This window comes from Microtus pennsylvanicus, chromosome 4 (assembly GCF_037038515.1).
Source record: "Microtus pennsylvanicus isolate mMicPen1 chromosome 4, mMicPen1.hap1, whole genome shotgun sequence".
Taxonomy (NCBI): Eukaryota; Metazoa; Chordata; class Mammalia; order Rodentia; family Cricetidae; genus Microtus; species Microtus pennsylvanicus.
In genome coordinates, this window is record NC_134582.1 from 75,057,761 (window position 1) to 75,070,325 (window position 12,565).

The following is a 12,565-nucleotide window of genomic DNA, read 5'->3' on the forward strand; positions in this document are numbered from 1 at the left end:
AAAGCAACCCCTACCTGCTTAGCCACTATTAGGAGCACACTAATGCCTTTGGTCAGATGAATCAGTACCAGCATGTTCACAGGGTTAGAAACCAGAGATGTAAACCTTTGTCCAAAGGCTGCCACACTGCTGCTCCTCCTTCACAACCTCCACAGCTCCAGTGATGTCATGTAGATTGCCAGAGAGAGAGAGGGGGGGGGAGAGAAGGAGGGAGGAGGGGAGGGAGGGAGGGGGGAGGGAGGGAGAAAGAGGGGGGGAGGGAGGGAGAGAGAGAGGGAGGGAGGGGGAGGGAGGGAGAGAGAGAGAAGGAGGGGGAGGGAGGGGGGAGGGATGGAGGGAGAGAGAGTGGGGGAGGGAGGGAGAGAGAGAGGGAGGGAGGGGGGAGGGAGGGAGAGAGAGGGAGGGAGGGAGAGAGAGGGGGGGAGGGAGGGAGAGAGAGAGAGGGAGGGAGGGAGGGAGGGAGGGAGAGAGAGAGAGGGAGGGAGGGGGAGGGAGGGCGGGAGGGAGAGAGAGAGAGAGAGCACTGCGACCTGATTGCTTGGAAGATGGAGTGCAGGGATGGAAAGCACCTGGTGAGGTGACCTCCCAGGACTCTCAGAGTCCTCTGACCTGTCGGTCCAAGCTCCTGGGAGAGGCCTGCTATACCTACATCTCTCCTACACCAAGGAAAATGCTTACTATTTGAATGCAGTATGTCTATGTGTAAAATGGATAGGCTAATGGCTACAAATGAGAGCCCGGAAGATGAATAACAGACTGTTACTCTACCCCTGCTCTTTTCACAGGCTGCAATGTGTGTGGGGCAGAGAGCCGAGACAGTGCCTCTCCAGGCCTGCTCCTCTCTTGTCTTCTGAAACTTTCTGTGGTTAAGCTACGTCCTGTTAAAGGTCACAAGCCACAATAAGACATAAAAGGCTGTGAGGAGCTCTTGCTTAACGACGATGACCTGTGACTATGGGTCTCTTGCACGGAAGTTCACACTGTGTCAGCTCAGAGACGGAAGTTAAGAGATGTTTTATGGCAGGCAGAACAAGTATCTAAAGAGGGAGGGAGGCTGGCCTTTGCTGGGAGACTCTTTTCCTGGCTCCAAGGACTTATCAGACTACATATTCTGGTGTAAAAACTCTCTTGGTCTTTTTCAGTTCTAAAGATGAGTATGAAGATATAGGTATGACCACCTGGCTCTTATTGAATTTGGTAACAGCCCAAATACCACTGGGTGCGTGGCAAAGGATTCTCTGTTTTCTGGCCACACCCACAATGTCTACTTTGCCAACTCTCTTTGTATCTATTATATGTCCCCCATCTTTTTCCTGCTTGGGGCCTACTAGACAATAGAACAATTTGAGATTTACAACTTAAGTCCCAGGTTGAAGGCTTTTCTGTGAATTCCACTCTGATTTTCTAAGCTAAGCTTCTACCCTGGGGTCCCCAAGGCGCATCTTCAGTGCAGAACTTGTCTCAGTAGATTGGAATGTCCAAGCAGAGCCCATGAGCCTTTTGTATCCAGAATGCTGCATGATATTTGTTTCTTAAGTATGTGTTGAATGAATGATTGATGAACAAATGAATGAACGAATGGATGAATGAGCGAGAGGACTCTAGCCTTTACCTTACTAAAACTCAAAAGTAGAAGTAAAAAGTTCTTAGGAAAGCTTGGATGCAAACTAAACTAACTTAGGAACTTGAAATAATTTATGCTAATCTCTCTTAATACAGAATTAGCCTGAACTCAATGTTCTGATTTCTCTCTGGCAGACGGTTCTTCTGAACTATGCTCTAAGTGTTGAGAAGAACTGAGAGAAGATGGTTTCAAAGAACAGACAATATCTCATTTTTCTGAAGCCACTTTAAGCAAAAGAGCCCAACTAGAAAGATCTATAATTGTGTGACAGTCAAGAGTCATTGTGCACGCGTTTTAGATGACAAAGAAAATAAGGAAATGACACATACAAATGGGAGCTGATGGCACAGAGGACATCGCGTTTTCAGGAAGGGATTGAGTTTTCCCTCGAAATGAACGTGGGGTTCATTTTCAAGTGTTCTAGACATACATCGACAGAGGAAGCCAGCCTATGGCAGTGCTCATGCCCTCATTGCCAAGAAGTCACCTGAGGTAGGACATCACCCCAGGTTTCACCCTCTGAGGTTGGCAGTCCTGGCATCTGAGCCACCCGAATATGAGCCAGCCGAACGCCAATCTGGGCGTCTTCCTAACTCACTGCGGGAGCAGAGGTGACACACCCTCCTAGCGGTTGTCTCCGTCAACAATCACCAACCACTTTGGTGATCCACCCCGCATGGAGTCAGTCTGTGCAAACACTCGGAGGCGGGGGGCTTGCTCTCTGTCCCCTCACATTAGAGGAGGGAAACTATAGGAACTCATTTTGATGATGTCAGATGCTCTGAGCTGTAGTTCGTATTTGTATGAACCTGTGAGGGATCACAGATCTGTGAGCAACCGCCCTGTCTGATGAAAGCAAGAGGGGAAGAGAGGTGGGAATTATCTCATGCTGCCTCTCGGAGAGGAATAGTGCTGGTACGTCAGATAATAAAAAACTAGAAACAATTTTAGAATGAGTTTATCTTCCTACCTTTCTATCTAGAAATGTTTGTATTAGGTAACAATATTCCTTAAAAATAAACACAATCATTTGGAGGACCAAGGTAAGACAGTTAATTTTTGTTAAAAATTAAAAATAAATAACATTTAAAGGCTTCCAATTATTTTCATTTTGATCTGTTTGAGTATTTTTTCCTGCATTTAGGTGTTTGTACTGCATGCATGCCTGATGACCAGAGGCCTAAAGAAGGCAGCGAGTCTTCTGAAACTGGAGTTAGGACTGAGTGGGTGCTGGGAAGCCCACCAGGGACCCCAGCAAGAACAGCAACTGCTCTTAACCTTAGGGACCAGGCCATCTCTCCAGCTGTTCTCCATTAGGTTTCTTTATCTGCTCGTCTGTTTCCTAAGTTATCCAGGCTCGTCCTCCATGCTGTGTCAGGTCTAGGTCATCAGCCTTCTCACTCCATTGTGGGTAGTAGGGAGGTGGGTGCCAAGCTATAATCTGGTTCTCTGCCTGGCTATAAGTTGTCTGGCTACTTGTTATATCAGCCAGAATGTTCTAGCACAGCACATTTTCTTTCTATTAGGTAAGAATCTGGCATTGGGCAATCAGTGGTGATTTCTGGGTTCACTGTTGATAGCATTTTGACATTTTGGATTTTGAACATGGCCTTCCTTAGATAACATGTATCATTTACCTCCTTAAATGCCTACCACAAATCATCTTATCCATTCTTTTCTTTTCTCTTCACTCTTAAGTAAAAGATGAATTAAAGGATGGAATTTCTTATCACTTCTACATAAAGTTAAAGCCCAAGGATTTAAAAAGCTAAAATATCAGCTGTTTGGATCTCTCTAGTCACCAACAGATTATGTTAATTTTAAACTCAAATTAGACCCAAACATAGAAAACTACCAAAGTGCAAATTAAAAAAAGAAAGAAAGAAAAGAGAACTCAATGGGTCCACAGTGGCAGAGTAATGATCAAGTAGAGCGATGTCCTAGCCCAGGATGACACAAATCTGCTTCTGATCATCCAAACAAAATAGAGGGCTGGTGCAGAGAGCTGCTAATTAGAACAATCTAGAAAACAAAAATGCTGGAGTAGTTTGGGCCCGCCATGCTGGGCTGGTTTCCATGCAAACTCTTGTGTCGTGATTTCTCTCTTCACTGGGAGGATGTAATTAGCTCAGCTGCAATGGGTTTGAGGCACAGGCTTCCTGGTGCCGCCAGCTCCCTCGTGACCAGGAGCAGCTGCCACCAGCTATTCCCAAGAGCCTGGAGCTGAGGCCACCCCACAAGTTTGTGCACTCCCACCCCCAAGGTTGTGCACTGGCTACCCCACACAAGGCTATGCACAAGTCACCATAAGCAGAAGACTCAGGCACCTAGTAGGTTTAGATTATTCTTAAAGATTAGGGATCTGTTACTTCCCAAACCAGTCAGTCCTTTCCTACTTACTATCTTTCCATGTAAGATAAGCCAGGTGTGGTGGATTAAATGAGAATGGTCCCCGCTAAATTCATGCATTTGAACAGCGGCAGTTGGTGGCAATGTTTGGAGAGACGATGGGACTTTTAGAATAGGGAGTATTGATGGAAGAAGTATATCACGGGGGGGGGGGGGGGGGGGGGCAGGCTGTGAGATTTTAGTCAGCCCACTTCCAGCTTACTCTCAGGGCCTCCTGTGTGTGCAGCTGAGATAAGATCTTTTGGCTTCCAGCTCCAGCTACCACACCTGCTCCTTGCTGCCACACCTTCCCTGCCATTATGGATATCTAGTTCTCTGGAGCCTTAAGACAAAATAAACTTTTCCTTCTTTATCAGCTGTTTTAAACCTGTGTGTCATGACTCCTTTTGGGGTGTTGAAAGAGCCTTTCACAGGGGTTGCCTAAGACCTTCAGAAACACAGATATTTACATTATGATTCAAAATAGTAGCAAAATTACAGTTATAAAGTAGAAGTGAAAATAAATTTATGGTTGGGGTCACCACAGCATGAGGATCTGTATTAAAGGGCCACAGCGTTTGGGAGGTTGAGGCTCACTGTTCTGTGAGCTGATTTTGTCATTGAATTGCATCACAGCAGCAGAAAAGGAACTAAGTCACTAGGCTAGCCCAATCTCTCCTTGGTTACTGTGGGTTTCTTACATCAAACGTCATCTACACCAGCTTCTCACTTTAGAATGTGATGTAGGAAGAAAATAGTGGGAAAGCACTTGTGGAAGGTGCTGGAGAAGCATCCACCAGAAAAGCTCACGATCGTGGTGGCAGGGTGATGGTGGGAGGATTAGGATTAATCTCACAGATGGGGTTATTTGCTGTGGAGACAAGGGTGTGCAGGATCTCCCTCAGTGGGTGCTTTGCAGTTCTCCTGAAAAACTAAGCAGCAATCCCTGCTTCCCCGTTTGGTGGACTTGGTGGTGGGTTGCATGCTTCACCATTTCAATAAACAAAAGTATTCCCCAAGCTAATTCTTTGATGATGCTTCCATGAAGCCAAAAGGTGAGCCACCATTTTGAAATTTTAGAAAATGCTTAAATAAAACACCTAACTCACGTCCCAAGGCTCCTACCCAACCTTGTCTTCCTTTCCACCTACAACAGTGGCCAGTGGAAAGCTGGTACCTTTTCCTCATTTTGAGTAAGCAAAACAACCCCCCCCCAAAAGTACAGACTTTGCAAGTATAATTGAGTAATGGCCACAAGCAGGGATAAAGTTAAAGGATTTTTATAGATTTATTATTATTTTTTAATATATGTGCCTGCGTGTGTGTCTGTGTGTGTGCCTGTGCGAGTTCATGTATACCACATGCCTGTGAGTGCCCAGGAAAGCAAAAGGCTTGGATCCCAGGCATTGGGTCTTACTAAGGCATAAGCGGATGGTTTGTCTAACAAGCGACAATCAAAGATGGCAGACCACAAATGCCACTGTTTAAATAATTCACAGATGTTCAAGATCAATATATATGTGCATAATGGCAGCTACTATTTCAGTGCTTTCTTTTTCAAGATTTCTTTTCTTAAAAGTTCACAAGGCTGATGGATTTTTAAGTCTACTTATAATGAACCTTAAACCACTATATAATTCTGAAATCACAGACCCAAAACCTAAACAGTGTACCCAGCAGAGGTCACTCTTTGATGTTCCTTTCCCTCAACCCAAGACCAACCAACTTCCTGTCTCCTTAGATTTTTCTCCTTCTAGACACTTCTTGTAAATGGAGTCACACAACACTGGCCTTTGGTGCCTAGCTTCCTTCTCTTTGTATCCTGTTTTCGTTTTGTTATTTTTTTTTAGATTTATTTAATTTGGTGTGTGTGTGTGTGTGTGTGTGAAGGCTTTGTCTGCATCTATGTCTGTGCACCATGTGTGTGCCTGGTGCCTGAAGAAGTCAGAAATCAGATCCCCTGGAACTGGGGTTAGAGTTGGTTGTGCAACACTAGGTCGGTGGTGGGAACCAAACCCAGGTCCTCAGCAAGAGCAGCGAGTGCTCTTAATTACTGGGCATCTCTCCAGCTCCTTGATAGGATGTTTTACATTTTATCTATGTTGGACCATGGGTCAGATGCCATTCCTTTGTATGGTGGAATAGCAGCCTATCAATATAACAGCCTATTGATTTACCATGTCATGCTTATCCATTCGGAAGTTAATCAATACTTAAGTTGCTTGTACTCTTTAGACATCATAAATACCTTTCGTACCTGCTTTTGTGTAAACAGAACTTTTATTCCTTTGAGCATATTCATAGGAATAGGATCGGTAGGTTACATTGTGGCTTTATGTTGAAAAATCTAAGCAATTGCTAAGCTATATTCCCAACCACCTGCATAGTTCTGCCTTCACACCAGCAATGGATGAGAATTTTAATTTCCCCACCCCCTCACCAGTACATATTACTGTCTGTTCATCTTTGTTACAGCATTAGTGGTATGAAGTGACATCTAACTGTCATTGCCCTTTAGTCCCCTACTGACTGGGGTGCTCAGCATCTCTCTGTGTGCTTCTTGGTCCTTCCCTACCATTTTTAGAACAATATCTGTTCAAATATTTTGCTTAGTTTTGAGTCGAGTGGCTGATCTTTTTATTATCGAGATTTTCATTACTTGTTCTCCAAATTATTTTTCAGAGATGCTCTGACAATATTGGGCTTCACTTACTTCGGTCCTAGCCTTAGGATGAAATATGCCCTTATTGATTTGCATAAAACTTAAATCACAACATTTATTGAATTCTTTCTTTGTTCCAAGTCCTTTACAACATTTATTTTTTTAAAAAATGCTGCTACTTGGATCATGTATTTCTTCTTTTCATACTCATGAAGATCAGCAAAACCTTTCCTCAGAGAAGTATCCCCTTGTTTCTCTGAAACTGGAAGATACTTATCCCCACCTCACACCAAGAAAAACAAATTTAATAAAACAGATATGCCTATAAAATACCATCTGCACTTTAGACGCCTGGGAAAAGTCAACCACTTAGGCTTAGGGCAGGTGCTGCTTCCAAGTTCTGTTTCGGACCCTTAAGAGTAAGGCTGCTCACATCTTCTGCAAACACTAAGGGAGTCCCCCAAATTGACTTCTGTTTACTCGTCACACACCAGATACGAGCTTATCAAAGGAAAAACCATCACAGTACAGTCTGCTGAAGAGCATGGAGCAAGGGCGAGATTCATTTTCTTAAACCAAGTGTAGCAGAGTTGGCAGCGGGAAAGGATATAGGATACAAGCTGAGAGGGCTCGTCGTCAAGGTAAAGAGCCACGAGCTGTGCCAAAGCCAAGAGTGGCATTGCCTCCACCAGCCCCACCCTGCTCTGGAAGGGGGAAAGTGACACAAACAATAATCAGAAGATTTCAAGCCCATGCTAAACCTTCCCTCTGCCATGATCGCTGGGTTTCCAGAAACGTCCCCATTCTTCACATCCAGGTTCCAAGACCTCTGTTTTCTCCGAGTGTGCCAACCCCAAGTTGCCAACGGACTGGGAGCACTATCTGTAAGTCTACCCACTTGTGAGGGACTCTTTCAGAGCAGACTGGTGGAACTTTTCCCACAGCACCATTGTGTGAAAGCTCCGCCAACTTTCACTCACTGTGGCTCTGTGAGGGAGCCGCCAAGATCTCCTGGAGACTGTTTATTGAAACAAATCCATACATGTTCAACCCTTACCAGGTGTCTAGCTATCATTTTCCCCATCAAACGGAAGTTCTTGGTTAAGCCTTGATCCTTGTGTCCTCAGTCAACACCCTGGAAATGCTGACGCCTTTTTGTCGTGGCAATGAGATGCAATATTCTGGAAAGCCAGGGTGAAGGACGGTTCTCCCTAACACTTAGACGTTGGACATAGACATGACGGAGAGCATGATCATGTTCCAAGTAGCACTTTAAAGAGATGTCTTGGGGAAAATGGGACCAATAGGGTGGACTTTAGTCCAGTCTTGCTGGTATCCAAATTGGAGGAGGAGATTTAGAAGTGTGTTCTCCCATTAAAACCCATGCATGTAAAAATAAAGAAAAATAAAGATGACAGATGACATGGAAAGATGACAGCTACCTGCATTCTGATGAGAGAGCCCCGGGAGGAAGTCACACCACTGCCACCGTGGTCTTGGAGGTCTCAAGAACTATGAAGAGTCAATTTCTATTCATCAGCGATATTTTCTTCTGCCAGCTCAACCAACCTTATGAATACATGGCCCTTCAACCCGGAAATGGTAACTCCTTGCTGGGGCAGCTACTCACCCTATAGTAGTCGGTGCTGTACACGTCCCGGGACATGCCGAAGTCCCCAATTTTCACCAGCAGGTTCTCCCCTACCAGGCAGTTCCGGGTGGCCAGGTCACGGTGCACAAAGTGTTGGGACGCCAGGTAGACCATGCCGGCTGCAATTTGCTGAGCGATGTGAAGCATTTGAGACTGCGTCAGCTCAGTGGGTGGAGTGCCCTCCGCCATCAGCACCGCGTCCGGCCCGTGTGCCCTGTGGGAGAATACAAGAGGCTAGAGCCTCCGCTGGAAGACTAGAGGGACTCAGTTTCCATTTAGCGACTGGGGCTGGGGGACACTGCCTGACTTAGGGGAATAAGAGGCCAGAATGTTCCATTTCACCCACAGTTTTATCTCCACAGCTGAGAGAGCGCCCGGCTGCCTCATTTCTCTTGAGTGGGATACTGGGGGCTGTGTGGACTAGAATAGTGAGCTCTCTCATGCCAACCTATCAACAGACTCATGTTTCCGTGAATTCAGAACTCTGCTGCCATCAGACATTGGCCACGAACTCACAAACTCTGAGAGTGTAACCTGGCTGAGATGGAGTTAAAGCGGGGGCAGAGAGAGGCTGGATTTCCTGGAGGCCTGGTCCTAGCATCAGAGGGTCCCCAGGCCTCCTCCAAACGGGCTGCAGCTGGCCACCCTACTCGAACGCTGACAACTCCAAATGTCCCCGTCAAAGATGGGTAGCTCACGGTTCCCTTCAGCCCACCTGATGTGTGACAAAGTGTGGCTTTCAAGTAAGCCCCTGACTCTTTCAAGGCTAGGGTCCTAGCTAGCAAGGTCATTTGTCTCCACAAGCCGACCACACAGAAATCAGTTCTCCTTGTGTCCTGAGAGGGCACTGCAGGGAGTTAAGAAAGGTGCTGCCCCCCACCCCCCACCCCACTCTACATGGCTTGGGCAAAGCATCCCTCCACTCCATGGGAGACTAAGAAGGGAGGGGTCTCCATTAAGAAAGTGGGTGACTCCATCTTTGGGTCCCAGAACAACTTGGGTGTTTGAAAATGAGAGGGCAAGAATCAGCCAACATTTTTAGCATGCATCCCGCCTTCCCTGAACTATTCCAGCCCAGACATAGCCTTTGCATTTCTAAGACATGCTGTCACCAGGCCTTTCACCCTGCTTTCTCTAGGAACAAGCTCTGGCAGAGGCGTGGGGCGTGTTCCAGTCCACCACGATCTAACACCCTCATCTGGGGAAGTCTTTGAACTTCACTAATCTGCAGTTTCCTCATGGGGATATTATGTGGGAGGTAGGGGGGATTCTTCGTCTCCTCCTCTGTCTCTGAATATCTAGGTTTACCCATTCTCTTGGGAGGAGCCTCCTGGTTTCCTACCAGGCAAGTCTTAACAGATTTCATCTTTTGTGGCACCCAGGAAGGGCCCTGAGAAAGTGTCCCTGGAGGTTATAAAACAGAGCACAGCATGGCACAGAAGCCAAAGCTCAGGCTGTCAGAATTGAATTTGAGCCCAGTCCCAACCCAAGAGAGTCCTGTAACTCTGCAACTTACTGGGCCTGTCTCTTCATTCTATAACCTAGATCCTTTAAGCAGCCTCCTAGAGCGTTGGCATGAGGAAGAATTAATACTGAGTCTGAAGGGGCACTTTTTTATAGAGCTAGGGGGAGCTTTTTATAAAGTGGGAGATATCTGAAAAAAAAAACAAAACAAAAAAAAACAAAGCTGGGTCTGTAATGGAGCTACAGAGCCCTGAGGAAAATGGGAGCTTTCCTTTTTTTGAGGATGCCAAAGTCCTTCCCACCTCAGAAGATGACTCACCCCAAGCTCAAGCTCAGGTAAAGGACTGAGAGACATAAACTATAGAAGATCCAAAAGACTAAGAAACGTCAGGTATTCAGGGAATGAACAAAGTCAACATCAGTCATTGCTCCAGCTACGGAAAGCTGGACACCTGAGTCTGCAGGAGGTCTCCATTCCAGGGGGAAGGAAGTGTCCAAACCCCTCTCTGAAACACATCATCTCTGCAAACCTCCTGCAGCAGCCTTGTGTGCCAGCCAGCAGCAGAGGGAAGCTGGAGACCCAACACCAGACACCAGTGCTCTGCGTAGCTCCGTGCATGGGGGAGGCTCTCAAGCCCTTGAACCCCCTTCCCTGCTTGCTTTTGAGAATGTAACGAGGATTTTCCCTTTGGGGCAGATGTCCTTCCACAAAGGACAGGTGAATGTCCTGGACAAGTTCTTAAGAGAATCGCAGAACCTAGGTCCTCCTATATCACTCAAAAATTAAAAAAAAAAAAAAATGTGTGCTGTTCTTCCAAGAGTGGTGATGGCAATGCTTCCCCAGTGCACTGGTTTGGGGAGCCAGCAGCAGGCTAGGGGACCTACAGGAAGCTGCTCAGCCTTCCTGGTCTGATTGTCTGCACTGAATGGGCTCTGTAATTGACACCTCTTCCCTTACCACCTGTTTGGATGTGCAGCGCTAGGGACGGATCTCAGGGCTCGTGCAGATGAGGAAGGTGTGCCTTACCATCAAGCTGTATCCCAGCCTCCTTCATATTTGTTAAAAAGTGAGTTTATCTGCTAAGTTTACTATAAAGTTGATTGGCACATAATAGTCATTCGTGTTTATGGATGTGCATAATGTATAAGGTATGTTAGGCCAAAATAACTGACATACACACCATCTTAGAAATTTACCCTCCCCTTGTATTAATAACATTATCTCTAGAGCTGTTTTAAAATATGCAATTAGTTGTTGCCAGCCATTGTTACCCAACTCCGGTCACTAAGACTTATCCTTCTCATATCGTGGCTCCCTATGCATCCTTGTAACGGGCACTTCTCAGGAACGAGGAAGCGGCCCAGAGGCCATGGCTGGAGTCTCAGTTCTATCCTCTGCTTCATGAGTTGGCTTCTTTAACTGTGCCACAAGACTGTGCATAAAATAGGGAGCTTATTTATCTTTAAATTTTTGAAATATTATTTGGTTTTCATAAATTAACACATCTAATATGCATAGAAATTCTGAATAAATATTATTTGTTATTGCTTGAAAATTACTCATCTATCTCCACATTAAGAGGGAACTTGGGAGAGATTCTGAAGGGAAAAACTGTGAAACTCTTAAAATGAAATTGTCCTTCCCATTGTCCACCTCATGTCAGACCTGCTGCATTGTGCTCGGTATAAAGAGAAAAGTTTGAGACATAAGACATCTGGCTTTATCAAGCACTGCCAAGATGCTTGGCGATCTGTCATGGCAGTTGTGTGCCAGGTTTCCTTCCAGGAAAAGGACAGCCCGTCCTTGCCATGCATCGCTGCACCTGAGTCTGCTCCTTGGCAGCCACACCGATCCAGAGTGTAGCAGATTCTGGAATCAAGCTGAGTTTCCAAGTTCTCCACGCCCTGCATAGGATGCCAAGGGAGGGCCTCAGAAGGCAGAGGGGAAGCTTGGGTGTGGCTGACAGAAAGCCCAAAGATGAGTGGTAACAGACACACTCACATGCATATACACATACACGCATATATACACATGCATACACATATGTACACACATGCACATATGCACATACATGCTCATATGCACATATACACATGCACATACATTCATACCCATATACATTCACACCTACCTACACTTGAATACATACACTTATGCAACACACACATACGCACATTTGCACAAACACTCATATCCACACAGTTACACCTACACATACTCACACTTACAGACACACATTCATTCATACATTCACGCATATATACACACAGACACACATATGCTCCCCCACCCCTCACGTGACACACAGCACACATTACTAATACACACTCACACATATGTACTTAAACTCACACAATCATACATACACTCACACCCATAATAGACACACACACATTCACTCACTCACAGAGCACACTCATACACAAACACCCCTAGTCGCACCGTTTAACACACACACACACAAACACACACAGATGTCTGAACATGCAGATGCATGAAACTGCATCCAGATAACTGCATGTGGGTTTATTTTGTTATAGTATTTAAGAAAAAAAAACGTTTTTGGATTAGGGAGAGAGCCTGAGGAATGATGAAAATATCTCTCACAGGAACAACTAGTCCTCAACCAAAGTTAATATTTTCCTTCTTCTCATGTCGGCTCCGACAAAGTCCAGAATCTGCCACTGCCCCCTGACTTTTTCCCACAATGAATGCTTTGATAACACAGGAGGGCGGGTTAGGGCTGCCTCTCAATGCCTTGACTGCCCTGTGCAC

The 12,565-nt window shown here is 45.7% G+C and overlaps 1 protein-coding gene across 3 annotated transcripts in view; it reads right to left on the bottom strand.

Annotated features, from left to right (window-relative positions):
• The window catches only part of Ntrk2 (neurotrophic receptor tyrosine kinase 2), a 326,602-nt gene that overhangs the window by 46,662 nt on the left and 267,375 nt on the right, over nt 1-12,565 (bottom strand). For all 3 annotated transcript variants that reach the window (XM_075969423.1, XM_075969425.1, XM_075969422.1), the window contains exon 16: nt 8,305-8,539. In XM_075969423.1, coding sequence (XP_075825538.1) covers nt 8,305-8,539 — 235 coding nt within the window. The remainder of the gene's footprint in view (nt 1-8,304; nt 8,540-12,565) is intronic.